We start from the raw sequence: 17,162 nt of genomic DNA on the forward strand, positions 1-17,162 counted from the left end.
GAATTTAATCAGGTCACTGGTATTAGAATTGCTCATATGGTATTGGGAGGGTTTGTGTGTGGCTAGGAGCATTACAAGGGTGAGACTCCCATTTTTTGTTACAGAGCTTTCAGGGTGAGGATAAGAAAGTTTTCCTCGGATTTGAGGGATTTAGAATCAGTGCATAAACATTGAGCTTTCCCCTGATCACAGTTGTTTAAACACTTACCATGATACATTAAAATAGATACAGTGTTCCTATTCAAAACTGAGAGTTATGTAAATTATAACAAATGTTCAAAGTATAAAAGGAAAGAAAACAACCAAGTCTTAAGGCTTTCTCTCATAGGAAAACCTAATTCTGTTGCATTTTGTTATGCCAGAAAACTGTCCTTGTCAGACCAACATACGTAAACATTTCAATCTGATTAACTCAATCTAATCAAACTAATGGAAATAAAATTAAAACTTGCTTCATTCCACAAGCCTAAAACTGGGGATAGAACTTCACTTTATAGCTGCCTGTATAAAATACTGTGATCTAGAGAGACTATCAGGATATTCTGTGATTCTGTGAAGATCATGAATATTTCTGAGACCAGACTGTGCACCCTGATGGAAGCAGTCCTGCAGTATCTCTGCCCTGGGTTTGCTCTGGGGCTGTTGTCTGCTGCTCAGCCACATTGCATCCATACCTACATATAAACCCACGTGCTGGTTGGTCTCAGGTTCCTCTCTGGGATGCACCAGCTCAGAATCACACAATGGGTCAGCTTGGAAGGGACCACAGCAGCTCATCTGCCCCAGCCTCCCTGTTCTATCAGAGCACAGGGCACAGGATTGCATCCAGATGGTTCTGGAATATCTCCAGTCCAGTGAGGGGAACCCCACAGCCTCTCTGGGCAATCTGTTCAGTGCTGAGTCACTGCTCAGGAAAAAAGTTCTTCCTGGTGTTCAGGTGGAACTTCCTGGGCATCCATTCCTGTTACTTCTTGTCCTGTTCCTTGGCACCACCAAGCAGAGCCTGGCTCCATTCCACCCTCTTGACACTCTCCCTTCTTTCCCTGCATGAGGATTCCTGGACACATCCATCACAGGATGGTTTGCTAAAATACCCACCTGGATGTGCATAATGCCAAGGCTGTCACCCTGCCCTGGCCACTCTTCTAACCCTGTCCCAAAAGCCTCAACACCCCCAAACTCACCTTTTTGCCATGCAATGCCCGTGCTTGTGTTCCCTGCTATAAAACACCACAACGGGCTGCATCACAGTGATCTCTTACTCTAAAACACTTCAAATCCAAAAGAACAAAATGGGATCCAGAGCCTGTTGCACCCAACAGCACGTGGAGTGGGGTCAGTGCATGCAAACCCTGAGCAGGCTGGACAAGAACCGGTGGGTAACCCCCAGATGAGCAGCCAGGCAAGCGAGAATCTCTGTAGTCCGAAGCCAGAGCTTTCAAACAGAAAGCTGCTGCTCACGGAGTGCCTGTGTTTATAGATGCTTTAAGCTTTTCTTGCTGTTTTGACTTTTTCAGAACCTGAGGCGGGAGAGGTGTCCCCCCCAGTGGGAGCTGGTGTGAACAGCAACAGCTGGACCTTTAAATTTGGACCGGGCAATTCCAAACAAGGTGGTCCTGGTGAGTTGCCAGACAAATTCATTATCCCGGGATCTCCTGCAATCATCTCCATCCGGCAGGAGCCACCTAACAGCCAAATTGACAAAAGTGACTTCATAACCTTTGGCAAGAAAGAAGAGACCAAGAAAAAGAAGAAAAAGAAGAAGGGAAACAAGACTCAGGAGAAAAAGGAAAAGGGCAACAGCACCACTGAGAACAGTGACCAGTGAGGGAGTTATACTGAAAAAACCCTCTTAGCCAGTTTTTGTAATAATGGCAGATTTCTCCTATGTAGCAAATCCCAACTTCTTCCTACTGTTAACAAATTTCCTGTATGTACAGACTTGAGAAAATCAGCAGGAAATTCAGTGTCTGTCTAAATTGCTTAACAGGTTTTGTCTTAAAAGCTTTATTAAGTCTGGTGTTAACTCTTTTTCTCCACTCTGGCTTGTTTTCAGAATCTAAAAAGCAGACACAAGTTTCCTTTCTCCTACGCCGAAAAGGAGAATCTTCACAGTACAGCCAGTGAGAGGTTGGACTCTGCACTGTGGTTCCTGTGCTCCTGTCTTGATGACACTTACAGGACAGGTTTAAAAGTTTTAATGTTGTGCACCCTCTATCTGATTGGAAATTTTTGTGTGCAGATGTCAGCTAGGTGATATGAGATCAGATTATAAAATGCAAGAAGAGCTGGTAAATATGCAACAGAGGAAACACCTGATGAACACAAATGTTCAAAGATGTTCAGGCTGGGGAGAAAATGTCTGAAAGGAGATTGAGCAGACTTGTCAAATCCTGAGAGGTCACTGTGTGGAAATACTGACTCCTATACATGACGTATTGTACACACTGCTTCAAATGAAACCTCACATTTACAGCTCTTTAAGACACCACTAATTATATCTCTTTACCAAGCAAGCCATTGGAAAAAATGTCCCTTAAAGCCCTGCATTACCCTGGTAAGGCTAGCCCTCAGAGAGTAAGAAGGGCTGGGCTGACATCCCAGGAATGTAACTGTGATGCTGTGTGTCCCTATTTCCACATTATTTTGCACATTATGTCTCTGAAAAGGTCAGAGTTTTTCCACAACACTTATGCAAAAGAGAGAAAAAAAGTAACATTAACTATGCTATTTGTTATTTGAGATATTTATTTATAAAGAAATATAGCTGTAAATGTTAAAGAAATATGATGCCCTTTAACCCAAACAGAAGTCAATCTAGAGCCATTATAAATTACAATTGCTGCTATTAAAGTGCTTTAGAAAATTTGCCTGAAACATCTGTATTATATCGGCCACTTGCCAATAACAGCTTTATTCTGTCGGGTGACTTGGGGGCTGCCTCTTGCATGTGTTGATAAATACAAGAATATCTTCTCTTTTCTTTCTTTTTTTTTTTTGCATTATTCTGCACTTTGAATACACCTTTGCAAACAAACTGTCCTAAATATGAAGAAGCAGAAGCAAACTCCTCACACAAATGGATTTACTAACCTGCTAGCTCTGTGCAGTACCTTGGTGTTACCTCCCACACGACCTTTTCTGATTTTAGTTTTACTTTTCTATGAGATTATGAATTTCTGATCCTATTAACACTCCTTATGTAAAATTCAAGTACTGTATGTATGCTGTATGCTCTTATAAGAATCCTGAAATATTTATTCTGTGCTTGTGTATGTGAATGTCAATGCTACTATTATTAGAGTGGACTTTAAGCTTTACCGTTGAATGTAAATTCATTATTTCTTTTTTGTACACTTGTGGAAAAGTGGAGTAGTGTTAATTTTTTAAGCCACTGTTGATTATCAGGTTTTTTTGTGTATGAAACACAAGTAAAATATCTTTCTTAAACCAAGCCATGCATGCATTTTGGGATTTATTGGTAAGAATCTGTGAAGCTGAAGTTCTGTGAATTACTAAACCTGAGGGTATAAATGGAGTACTGAATGTGGCTGAGGATGTTGATATAAAACCAATACATGTATTTTTAAATAGAATATAGCTGATGAGGGAATTCCAAGGAGTTTTCTACGTTATTGTACATTCACAGAATAAAGCTCAAGTGTCGTGTTAATTGGAACTGTGTGAGAAACTACATAGCTCTGAAATTTCTAAAGGCCCTTTAATCTAGGATCAAAGAGAACAACTGGATTTCTTGAGACATGTCCTGGATGTTTTAAGTTTCCAAACTGCTGACAGTTCAGAACAGAACAATTCCTATTCATTTTTAAGAACCTGCAGCAAGTCTTAAAACATCACAGCAAAGCTCTAATAAAAGAATTCAGATCTCAAAGCATGAACCACCAATGGCCTCATGTGGTCTATTTAGAATTTTCTTTTGTTACCAGTCTTGTTTTTACTGGCAATAAAAAGGTGCTACTCAAGAAAGAGAATCCTTGATTCACTTTTAAAGGCTAGACAAGAAGAAAAAAAGCCTTAAGCTTTGGAGAGGGAACTGTTCTTTTATGCAAATGTGCTATGCAAGTACATTTAGATGTTTTTTTTTTTAATTTGGTGACTAATCCAACAGCTCCCAAAACGTTCATCAAGTGTAGTTACAGTGGTAGCTTAAACACACAGAAAAAAATACTGTTGTTTTGTATTCATCATAATACAGCTCTCTCAAAGCCTCTGGCAAAAATTCAGTACAGAGATTTAATTCTTACAGGAATCTTCTACACTTGATTATTTTTCGATATTAATGGAATATTGGTTTTTCTTTTGAGTGCTTGCATTTTCCCCTATGCAAACCAGTCTGATTCATTCATTTTTAATTAGTGGCCATACACAGCTGGTTTTCCAAGGCTTGCATCTATTAGAATGAACCAAGAGCTGCAGAATGTCTCCAGTTTGATGGTTTTAACACAAAATTACATTTTACCAATGCTGCCTTTGTTGCAGGTGCTCAGACTGTGTGCTTGCATGTGTTGGGAGACAAAACATAATCTGAAGATAATCATTCCAGCGTGATTATCAATGATGATGATCATTCCAGTATGGAAAGCTGATAGAACAGAGAAAAAATTCTGGTTTTCTCTGAGTTTTTTTTTTAGTTTTTTTTTTCCTCTGAGTTTTTTTCTGAGTGTTTTTCTCTGAGGAGAGGAGGAGCTCTTGCTGGAATTGTTTGAAAAGAGGTTGGCTTGAGTTCCTACATTCCCTACACTTGCTGTGTTTTCAGAAGACTGAGTCAGGGACCTCACCAGATTTTTTAAAGATTTTTCCTTATTTGGACCCTCTGGGACAACTGGAATGCTGAGATGTCTACAGTGAGATTTGGCTATTTCATAACTAATATAGAAATTACACCACTGACATCCTTGATTTTGGGTGTCCAGGAGGAGGAGAAACCCTTGGCAAGAATTTTGTTTGGAGGACCAGGGGTAGGTGGGGGCAGAATCTGCACCTTCCACCACAGCTTAGGGGTTACTGTTTTAACACCACACAGCAATGGAAATTGAGAACCAAAGGTGGCCAATAACAGCAAAAATTAAGAAAAAAAAAATTCTTTAATCCTCCTGCTGACAAGGAAATGAGCACGACAAAATACACTGCAGAGTTTGCTAACAAGGAAATTACAGTTTTGGGGCCTTTTACCACTTTTATATCTTTCAGAATCCATATATACTTTCTGTGAGAATATTGTCTTTGGAAGTCTGGTTTCTATGCATACAAGATCAGTGATGAAAACTATTGGGCTTTTATAACAATAAACCTGAGCTATGTTGTATATTAATTACATCCTGTCATTAAAAAAAATTCTCATTTTACTTTAGGCTTCTAAGACTTAGTCTTGTGCAGTTTCTTTCTGCTCAGTACATGGGTCATTGCACATCATTAAAAGTTTTCCAATCATCTCACATCAGGGGAAGAACATAGAACCCAAAGTACATTTCCCAAATGTGAAGATCAGTCATGAAATTAATTGCAGGTAGTTTTGATGTATTTTAGAATCTTCTTTCATTTCTGCTTCTACTTCACTCATTCAACACCTGCTTGTGTCAACAACTGGGCAAAGTAAACCAGGTACAATTTTCTTTCCAAATCCAATTCTCCCCTAGCAGCAGTTTTGTGGATCTTGTGTAAGATAAATATTAAGGAAGGAGCTGAGCCATTTTCCTCATTTGAGTCCTAAAGAATGAGCAGGTTCCTCAGTTTTGCTGTTATTTGATTGCTTAGGAATTACTGACTGTTCCTCGACATCTTTTTAAGTCAGTGAATAGAGTCCTGTGTTTTAAGGCTCCTGTAAATATGCAGAAATATCACTTGAATCAAAAGTTTGGCTTTGGTAAATGAGTGTACCCTGAAGTCCTTTGGTTTCTTCCTTTACAAGTTTTTGAAGGAGAAAAGAGTGAACAGCTGGGCAATGTTTTGATATCACACATAGCTGGATCTGCATGAAGCAAAAAGATCCTCTGGAAAGTAGAGCTGAGGGCTCCAAGCACAGCAATAATAAATCCTGGATGTGCAAGGCTTCATGGGGTGGCTGGAATCATAATTATCCTCACACATGCCTGAGTGGCTGGCTTGGCTCACCAAAACTGAACAGACAGAATGCACAGCACAAATAAATGCTTTATCACATTGAACTGACCTCGGGCAGCACGCTATGGAATCAATATTGATTGCATATAGATTAATTTTCCATTAGCTCTGGATGTGGGGATGCTGTACTCTCTACTCTCCTGGGTTCATTCTCCTCTCTGGGGATCCCTAGAGGGATCCCTGGAGGATCCAGTGTCACCACTCTGCATTTGCAGGGTGGGGGGGTTTGTATCCAGAGAAAAACAACCTTGTCCTGGGCTCATCCCAGAGTGTGGCCATCAAGGGAGGGGATTCTGCCCCTGTGCTCAGGTGAGTCCCCACCTGCAGAGCTGCCCCAGCACAGGGAGGAGCTGGAGCTGCTGGAGCCAGGCCAGAGGAGGCTCCAGGATGAGCAGAGGGATGGAGCAGCTCTGCTGGGAGGAAAGGCTGGCACAGCTGGGATTGTTCACCTGCACAGGAGAAGCTTTGGGCTGAGCTCAGGGTGGCCTTCCAGGACCTGAAGGGAACAGACAAGAAAGATGGAGAGACAATTTACAACGTCCTGGAGTGACAGGACAAGGGAAATGTCTTCAAACTAGGAGACTGACAATTTAAATGATACGTTAGAAAAAAAAATCTTTCCCCATGAGGGTGGGGAGGCCCTGGCACAGGCTGGAGGGGATTTGGAGCAACCTGGTCTAGGGGAATGTGTCCCTGCCCATAACAGAGTGGAACTGGATCATATTTAAGGCCCCTTCCAACCCAAACCATTCTATGATTCTACGTATAAAAATCTGGGACATGGTTATGTTGTTGTACAGAATAATTCAATGCCCACTGTCAGTGCTAATACTTCTTATGTATCATGAAAATCTGATTTTTCAAAGGGATTCTACTATGATGACATGAGGCACCTACTTCTAGAATATTTGTAGCTCAGGTGCCTTAGGCTGGCTCAGAGAACTAATGAATGAAATCCTTCAGCATGAAGTAGCACAGAATTCTCTCTGCCACACGGTGGGAAGAGCAGATCTTACACTGCACCATGGATTCCCTTTCATATCCCAGGATGGCCTCCATAAAATCACTCTGACACAGGTATTAACATCAAAAGATGACAGAGATGTGGTGAAGTAAACATCTCTCAGAATGCCACACAGCTTGAAAATATTAAAAATGTTTACCTGCCAGTGGTGCCCAGAGCTGTGTCACTGTTGTCTGCAAAAAGACAGCGAGTGACTCATCCACATTTAGGAACTGATGTCTGAAGCATATTACAAAGCAGACATGCTAGGCTTGAAAACTAGATTTTAAAACCTTGACAGAGGGTCAGAAATACTAAACTGGCCTTCTCACCAAGCAGAGCAGCCCTAAATCTGTGTCACTTCCACTCCTCAACTCCCCTGTTCCTTCATTATGGTGGGGGGACCCGTGGGAAGCAGGAACCCTGAGGAGATAATCCCATTTATGCTGCCAGGTGGGAAATGTTATTCTCCAGGCACACCATGGCAACAGGCTCATGAATGGGGTGTTGGGCACACCTGTGGGGCACAGTGTTGGGTGAAGAGTGACAATATCACCAATATCACCCCAGCAGGAGTCGTAGCTGAACCTGAAGGAAATGTGAGACCCTGCAGGGCTCCCTGGGAGCTCAGCAGTGGGTGGTGCATCAGTGCCAGGGCATTACCTGTGATTTCAGGCTCCAGCACTGAGATGGGAGAACTTTAGAGCTGGCTCTGGCAGCCCCATTCCAGCTCCTTTGGCAATATTTTATGAACACCTCAAGGGTTTTGGCATCACTTGAGCTGCACCGAGGAGAATTAGAAAGTCCTTGCCCATGAATTACAGGAATGGTGCTGCACAACAAGGCTGACAAGATGTATTAATGGTTAAAACACATCAATCACAGCCATCCCAGACTTTTAATCCTGCAATAGTTTTCCTGTAAGATAAATCCTTCAGCTTTTCTGTGGCTTAAATTCTACTTAGTGCAGCTTTAGTGGGAGCAATGTGTGTGGTTCTGGGGGAAGCTAGACTGAAAAAATCAGAACTAAGCCCCTAGAATATCTCAGCCCCCATCGAGGGAGGCATGAATCACTCCCTAGCTTGGAGAACTTCCTTCTGTAGGTGTTTAAAAGAATCCTGCCTCAAGTCTCTCAGGTGTGATGTGCTGAGCAATTACAAATTAAATCAACTCTACATGGTAGGATTTAAGGCCTTCCATACATTCCCACATCTACCCCCAAATTATCTACCCTGTTCAAGCCTTTACTGACTGATGTCCAGCTTCCTCATCATCACCCGTGGTGCAAACAGCCTTGGGCTCAGTGAGGACCCAGGATCTGGTTCTGTGGGCTGACACAAGAGGCTCAGGACCTGTCTAGAGCAGCTTTTTCCACCTGGCTCTTCCCAGATGCTCTGAACTCCAGCTGTGAGCAGTTTCATCCAGCACCAGGGCCAAATGGTGACAGGATAAGGGGCTTAACTTTGCTGAACTTGCTCTCACCTTTCACCTTCAGTACAGAAGTTTCCTGAGGTGTGTGCTAGATAAGAGACAAGCCTAAAATAATGAAAAATCGAGCCTAAAATCTGCTTGTCTTCTTACATGCTTAAAAGGGGATTATGCAACACTTAGGTACTGACATGGGAGGAAATGATCCACAAAGCTCCTGATGGGTGTTTACACAATAAAGAGGATCTGCCAAACCCCAAGGGTGTGTAAATTGTGTTAGTCCAGCTACTTGTAGACTCAGAAAGTTCTTTGTACAAATATAAGCAGCCACCAAGCATCACAAAAGCCACCTTAATCTTTCCAAAGCCACATGTAACAATCTCTTGTTAATCTACTTTAGTGCAGTCACAATATAAACACAATCCTGAAGATGAGCTACATCTTTTCCTGAAGGGTGATGGCACTGAAAATGGCAGGCACAAGTACCTCCTTCTGTTCTCAAGGAACAAACGTCACAAAAAAGGTGAAACCAATTTTATTTTATGCTCAGGCTCTCTTCACATGCACGAGAGTGGGTCTCAGCTGGCCACCTTGAGTCAGATTCTGACCAGCAGCACAAGCAAAGAGATGTTTATTAGCTAGAAAGTGATAAAAGGATTATGTGACTGAATTCTTTCACAGCATTAGAAGGTACCAGAGATTCAAAGTGTGACAGGTCAGTCCAGGTCACTAAATGCACTTACTTTCAGTCACAGGGAGTGGCTGGTCTGCTTACAGAGCTCACTAATGGCCCCCTGGGTCAAGCAGGCTTTCACAAATGCACAGCCCATACCATCTTTAAAGCTGTCAGATATGCTGTTGGGCTCATAGCAGGAATTGCTGACCTATGAGTTATACTGCTCCATTTTTTTTTAGTATCTAAGAAAAAAATTTAAAATTCCTATGAAGCATCTTAGCTTAGGCCCTTATTGTGCCCTGCTGGGCTTCTCTGTGAGCCTGTCAGGCCATGTAGGTTCATTCATTAATTAATATGCACACAGGCTCCTGCAAAGCAGCCTGGAAGTAACAGGATATTGCAGTGCTCTAATGCCAAAGCCTTCCCAGCCTGATCAATATTGATGGTGCAGTTAGTTCTGCATTGATTAACTTCCAGAGCACAACCTCTACAGCAAGTGAGTTGTGTGGTGAAGCACTGCTGCCACCGTGGCTGCCAGAACTGTGTGAGATAATAAATAGGTCACAGGCAAGCTGCAGGTGTGTGTGCAGCCCAGATGCTGCACCGTGCACTTCCAGGAGGGCTGCACACCCCACTGGGTAATTTCTGTTATGCAAAAATCTTGTCCTTCCCTGTGGGCCACATATTGAGAAAGTAAGAAAATTACAGCCTGAAAAATATTCCAGGCTGGAGCTTTTCAGCTCTGTTCCCAGCTGATAAGCTGGTCCAGCTCAAGGCTAGGGAGAATTTCTCCCAGGGTGATAATTTGGTCAAAATAAAAAGGAATTAATAACAAAGATAGAACACCTGTGTGGTTACTGCACTGCAAAGAGAGAGAAAAGACATCAACACACACGGAGCTCTTTTGGGGGAAAAAGGCCAAATTTATTGTACATAAATCCTGTATTTAAAGTGTGTTAGTGCAGCCAGGACAGGACAGGAGCTCATTGGACAATTGGGAAAAACATCCTTGGGACAGCACCTCAGGATGTGTCCCACGGGAAAGACACCAGGGGTTAATGTTGGTGATGAATTCCACTCTGTTTGTCACCATGTTGTCACCCTGGGAGACTCCTCCCTAACTGAAGCTGCAGTCAGCTTGTCAGCCTGGGAATGGAGCTGAGAGTCAGGAGAAATCCAGGCCTGGAGAGAATTCCCAAGCTGTGATTCCCCAGCTCTGTGAATGTGTGTGTCCACACACCTGCTGTAATACGTAACCAGACCCTAGAAATGAGGTGTCTTCTCTCTGAACCAATCATCTTTTCTCTGCTCTTGGAATTGTGAGTCATGCTATAAAACCGAGTGTGTTTCTGAATAAACTTGGCTCTTTTTTCCTCTCATAAAAGACGACCATGTCGCTGTGCATCTTAAAGGGTTCAAACCCCTTTCCACGGCTGCATTTCCCCTGCACAGAGGTTTGTACTGAAATCTCTTCAACCCCAGGGGCATTGCCCGTGCTCCCTGACCTCAGTGGGTAAGGACACGTGTGCACTGCTCCATATGTGTTGATATTTGTTGGGCTTTGGGCTGCTGGTACCTGCTCTGTGTGAAGCCATAGGGCTGGCTCCAAAATCCACACCTGCAGCTGATCAAGGACAGAATTATGGTGGCAAATGGGACAGATAACCTGATGCTTACCCACCCACAGTGATGCCTTGAGTTTTAGCTTTCGTATTTTTCAGACTCTCTGCTGTTTGCTGTGTGAAACTTCATGTTGGGTGTTGGTGGGTTCTCCCTACAGGGTGGTTGGACAGGATGGTCCCTTCCCAGCCAGAGAATCAAGGACAACTGGGACCTAAAAAGCAGAAGCAATGGCAAAGGGAAAGGGACAAGCCAAAGAATTGGGACCTCATGGCCTGGAGCTGTGGTTGGACAGTTGGCCTTGGTGTGTAGATGAACCAAAACTTATAAAAATGTAAAACTCATGACCAGGATCCATCTTGGATTTGATTTGGGTGCAGCCCCAGCCAGGCTTTTGCACAGCCCAACGTGTATCCTTTCAATAAATACCAATTTTATTCCTTTTGCTGTGTTTAGTCTCTGTTCCAGGTCAGCTTTTCATGGCATCAACAGGGCAAATAATGATTTGGTTCATCCCATCCTGAAAGATCCCAAGTTTATTCCCTCCTGTGCAGCTGGGTGAGGTCATTTTCTCTGTTCTGGTGAGTCAGCTCAACCACGAGTCCCATGGCCTTTTTTAAATGCATGGAGGAAATTCCATCTTCCTGTATTTTCTATGTATTTCCTCCTCCTCCTCCCCTAAAGGGCAGAACTGAGCACATTCAGCAAGACTGGATTTCTGCCCATGTCTAGACACACATTTAAAATTACAAAACTTTTCAAACACTTCCTGCCTAAGCCCATCAGGTTGGCTTCTCTTCTGCTCTCCTACCCACCCACTTACCCCAAATTCTGTTCCAGAAAACTCATTAAAATGCTTCGAAATGCCATGTCCCTCCTTCCTGGCTACAGATGCCTCATGGGTTTTTAGCCATTTGTAAATCTGAGTGGCTGACACAAAACAACAAGTCAAACATCCCCAAAATCCACTAACCAGTGTCCCAACCCTTCCCTAGCAACACTAACACATCCAGGACAATCCCAGCTGACATGCTCACCATAAGCTCCCATGGATTCATTCAGTGACTGGTCCAAAGCCCTTTTCAATCCCTGGCTGTTATGGATGTGATTCCTCTAGTCAGACACATGACCTACATTCCTGATCAGGTAAGATAATGCCTTTGGATGTTGTAGAGTAGATGTGTCTCAGTTGCTCTCCACCTTCCAAACCAGTTGAGTTTAGTCTGTGTGATTGACCTAAGTGTCTCGTTTCTGATAGTGTCTGCATGTTTTTCCTTCAATAATTTTGTATTTTCTTATATATTGGTCATTGAGCAGTGTTTGGAAAAGAAGAAATCCCCTGAGGACCTTCAGAAGATCCCCAAAATTCACACTGGTCACGTTCTAACTGTTTTAAGATATTTTGTAGCCAGAATCTTTCAATGACCCTTGTGGGTGCCATCCAATTCGGGATATTCAATGATTCTTTGATTACAGCTTTATCATATATCAACACTGTGGTGGAAAACTAAGGCACAGAAATTGGTTGGGTTTTTTGTTAACACACTATTCTATATAAATCAGGCCAACGAGTAATTAAAAACTGTATTACATTTATTTGGCAAGACTCATTTTTCATAAAACCATGGTTTTGCTTCTTACTGTTTACTTACCATTCCAGTCTTTAATTTTCTTTTTTTTTTTTTCCTGACACAAATTTCAGGCACTTTGCCCATTAATTTAGCCAAGTGGCTTGGTCTCTTTCACAGGTCTCTCTCCAAAGTTCCAAGAGGTGTTAAAAATACTCAGTCACTGAAGGGACCTGAGCCAATTCTTGTACTGGACTTGAATGAAGATAAAGAATCATAGAACAGAATCCCAGAATGGTTTGGGTTGGAAGGGACCTTAAAGCTCATCCAGTGCCACCCCTGCCATGGCAGGGACACCTGCCACTGTCCCAGGGTGCTCCAACCCCGATGTCCAACCTGGCCTGGGACACTTCCAGGGATCCAGGGGCAGCCACAGCTGCTCTGGGCACCCTGTGCCAGCCCTGCCCACCCTCACAGGGGGAATTTTTTCCATCTATCTAACCTAAATTTCTCCACTTTCAGTTTGAACCCACTCTCCCTTTCAGGTCCTGATGAAGAATCCCTCTCTGGATTCTTTGTAGGCCCCTTCTGACACTGGATGGCTGCTATAAAGTTTCCAAGCATCCTTTTCCAGGCTGAACAGCCCCAGATTTCTCAGCCTGTCATCACACCAAAGTCTATTTTATATTTCACAAAGAGCAACAACCATTTTAGATGAAGCCTATGAGCAAATACTTTGATAAAATAACAATCACTACTGAAAATCCATGCACAGAACATAAGAAACCTGTCTAGAAATGTTCTCATTTCTTGCAGTCATTTTTGGCAGATATTTATCTAGTAATTTCTCATTCCCTTCAATGTTCTCACAGCTTCTCAGGGCCTGTTTCTTATCTCATAAAAGTCACCCTTTTATGAACAGTGGGGTGTACTGAAGCTTGGACTCTGATGAAATCTTTTACTTGGGCCACATTGACGTGTAATAATCAAAATAAGGCCACTGAAAACTGCAGGTTAGTGTAGGACAGGGAAATGTCACAAATTTAATTGTCAAGGCCATGTACAAACAGAGTCCTAAATCCTACTTTCATGCAGCTCATTCCACAGTTCCCTGGTGCAAAAGACAAGAAATTTTGCAGTGGTTTCTTTTTCAATTGCTCACATAATCAGAACAGTTCTTCTGAACTGTTCCCTTTAATATGAAATTGTACACATGACACACTTTCTCTTTTTTTTTCTCTAGAGCCCTGATTGTCCTATTCTCAGAAAACAGTCTCAGAGAAAGTGTCAAAAATTATTAGAAAAGAATTGGAGCTTTTGTCACATGAAAAAATGTGGGAGAGAGTTGTAGATAAAAGAGCTTTTCTGTAAAAAGGAAAGGGTTAAAGGCATTGATTTTTTTGAACTATGAATGTTTCATTTCACCATTTTCAGCTCTTTCAGATGTGACAGTTCACATTTCTCTGGCTGACTGGCAGCTTAGGACAACCCCCCCAAAGTTGTGACAAGGACAAGAAGAAAATGCCAGAAATAAAACAGGAATTTGATCATGCAGTGATGGCACAAGGTCTTTCATCAACCTCTAGTTTTTAACAGTAATGAAATGTAGCATTCCACAATAAAAGCTGGGGGCAAGTTTGTATTTGCTGGCATGTTTTGGGAAAAGTGGATTGTTGCATACACTTCTTTTTACTGTCAGTAGAAGATTTTTTTTTTTGTAAAAAAATCAGAAATATTTTTTTTCTGCTGCAGCCACATAGCTGGGCTTCTGCCTCAAATACATCCAACAAGGTCACTGGGACCACTCTTTTCTCCTGAGAATATGAGATTATCATGGCTTACTGTGACTATGGGTAATAAATATAGAGATTAATAAATATAGAGATTAATAGATATAGATATAGATGATATAGATATAGATATAGATATAGATATAGATATAGATATAGATATAGATATAGATATAGATATAGATAGAAATAGAAATAGAAACAGAAACAGAAACAGAAATAGAAATAGAAATAGAAATAGAAATAGAAATAGAAATAGAAATAGAAATAGAAATAGAAATAGAAATTTTTCCCAGTAACCACTCAGAGAATTCTTCTCAATAAAGCACCAGCTCTCTGGTGCAGAAAAAAAACAAGAAGTATTTGGTGTTAATTATGATCCTTATTATGCAAAATTTATTTCCTTCAAGAAATCAGATGTTTGCTTTTCCTGTGAAAATTTTTAGGAAGGCATTTCTAAGATGGAACCTCACATAGCTGGATGTTGGACTAAATGCAGGATTTTTTTTCCTGAATAGTACCAGGTAAAGAAAATCTTAGCTGGTTTCGAAGACTCAGTCTAAAAGAAAATCCCTTGTTTTCAAATATGTGAAATGTCATCCATGTTTTCTTAGTCCCCAGTGCTGCAAACTGTCACAAATAGTTTTACTCCAAATAATAAGTATAAAATTTTGCAGTTGAAGATTTAGCAGACTTTCCAGATGAGGCTCTTCATTCTTTTCTGTAACAGTCTTGTTTAACCACCACTGAACTCTTGTGCTCATTTTTAAAGTAAACATGCAAGTCTCCCTGAAAAACAAGTGGAGTAAGAGCCACTAATCCAAACAGAGCAGCTTGAAGAAAGAAGTTCTTTAAATTGTAAATAATGCTACAGTTTCTTCATTAGTGTAATGAGTACTTGTATTTTTTTGACGGGGCTCTTTCTAGAGAGGATGAGGCTTTCAAAAAATTCTGTACCAAGTTGGAAACCTGTTGCACCCCTGGAAGTAAGAACTCCATAGGCAGGTTGTAATTAATCCACCTTGTCTTGAATTTCAAACACGAGGACATTCATACTGCACAATTACCAAACAGTGGATAAACGTTTTTGTACCTGGTGTCCCAGTAAAAGTAATAATGGCATTGCCAGGAACAGGTCACAGGATTTAAATTAATTGTGCCAGACTGCAACCCTTCCTACAAGAACCTTGTGTGAACTTCAGCTGGGGTCTTCAGCTAAATACACAATTTAAGCATTGGAGAGCAGTGAAAGCCTTGAAGAATTTGAAGCAGAGCCCCCAGCAATAAAGTGATTATTTCTGACCAGACACTGGTGATTAAACACACCCTGAAAAACTGGGAAAGCACTGCTGTTGCTGTGAGGTGGTGGTGGGGGCAGAAAATGCAGCAGTTTATCAAGAGATTAAAAAAGGAAAAAAAAAAACACATTAAGGCTGGAACCAACCAAGAAACAAATCCCAGGCCAAGACACATTTAGTAGCCTGGGGAAGTAACACCCCCAGAGTGCTGCAGTGAGCAAGTGAATGGCTTAGAACTGTCTAGAAAATGAAACACTTATAAAAGGAGAAAACATTGAATTTGTGGGTTGTGAAGAAAGGGGGGGGGATTATTTCTCAGAACTGATCACCTTCACGTCATGGACTGAGATCATCAAAAACTGAAGCTCTTGGCCCTGCCCATAGGACACCCTGTCCATGGCATTGACCTCTTACAGGAAAATTAGAATAAGGTCATTAAAATAACCTATGTGATTATGTGGTGATGAGTATTAATAGAAAGTACCAACAAATATTCATTTTGTGTGTTGTTAATATCTAACAAGTCGAGTGGGGTTGATTTCTAGAATTTAAAGCTGCCTTTGTTTATCTGCCCTCTAAATGCTCCTGTGGCAGCAGTCTCCTTTCCTCTAATTAGTACAGTTGTAGTCAATTAGAGCATGGTAAGGCACCTACTAAGGAATTTTATTATTATTAGAGAAGGAATTAAACAGCTAATCTTTAATATTACATCTAGTGTTTACTTATTCCATGTTACACAGGAGAAATGGGAAGTGTGTGGGCAAGATTTACAAAGTCTAGCGAGACTCATCTCACCTAATCCGAGAAGTCTCCATCACAGATCGAGCTAATCTCCAAGTCTCCTTTCATATCCATTGGAGGGAAATAAATTCTTCTGAAATTCTAGTCATTTGTCCTATCTCTGAGTGAGATGAGGTGACCCTTGAAAGACCCATTTCTGTCTCTTTGTCAAGAGAGCCCAGACAATGAGCTCCAAGGTGACAGTGTGCACCACGAACATCTCCACTGTGACAGGGGAATCTCACCCTTTGGCTCTTAGGGATGTCTGCTCCTGGAAGCTTGTCGAGACAGAGGTTTCCTCTTCTGTCTCTTCACAGGGAAAGCTACTAAAATATTGATTTAGACAGAGCAAGAAAGCCCAGCAAAATTACTTTTTGTCGTTTCTAATCTTCTTCAAGCAGCTCAGTTTTCGGAGTCGAGTAGATATTGATTAGTCATTAATAAGTCCTGAGTGAATGAGTTAAATGAGTTGTGGGGTTTTTTTCCCCTGGTTAAATTGTTCCCAGTCTCCCTTCTCCCTAAACCTTGACACACCCTACTCTGCTCCCCAGTTTGAATCCCATGAGATTTTTGTTTGTGTGGGAGGAATGCAGGTTTCTAGGTTGATGAAAAGATTAACAGGTTATTGTTAACATCAAGCAAATCAAGTGAGATTGATTTTTAGAATTTAAAGCTTCCCTTGTTTCTTTGGCTTCCTAATTCTAAAAGTAGAAATATTCTGTGGAGCAAAGGATGATGACAACACAATTTACACAGGGTAAAGGGAGAGGATGACCAATGGAATGAAATCCAGGCTCTTCTAGAAGTCACTGTCTCATAATGTAGGACAAACAGGCACAGAAAGAGGCAGAGCTGGAG

General features: G+C 41.6%; 1 protein-coding gene and 1 long non-coding RNA gene across 10 annotated transcripts in view; one reads left to right on the top strand and one right to left on the bottom strand.

The window, feature by feature from the left end:
• The window catches only part of LOC106863975 (protocadherin alpha-C1), a 134,480-nt gene extending 129,100 nt beyond the window's left edge, over positions 1 to 5,380 (top strand). For 8 of the 9 annotated variants that reach the window (XM_088173885.1, XM_088173878.1, XM_088173881.1 and 5 more), the window contains exon 4: positions 1,518 to 5,380. In XM_088173885.1, coding sequence (XP_088030011.1) covers positions 1,518 to 1,828 — 311 coding nt within the window. In that variant the 3' untranslated portion in view covers positions 1,829 to 5,380. The remainder of the gene's footprint in view (positions 1 to 1,517) is intronic. The other variant, XM_088173879.1, reaches the window with a different exon arrangement.
• Positions 1 to 17,162, bottom strand: part of LOC148222016 (uncharacterized) — a 36,219-nt gene that overhangs the window by 1,090 nt on the left and 17,967 nt on the right. The window lies entirely within an intron of this gene.

Source organism: Sturnus vulgaris, chromosome 15 (assembly GCF_052056855.1).
Source record: "Sturnus vulgaris isolate bStuVul1 chromosome 15, bStuVul1.hap1, whole genome shotgun sequence".
Lineage (NCBI taxonomy): Eukaryota > Metazoa > Chordata > Aves > Passeriformes > Sturnidae > Sturnus > Sturnus vulgaris.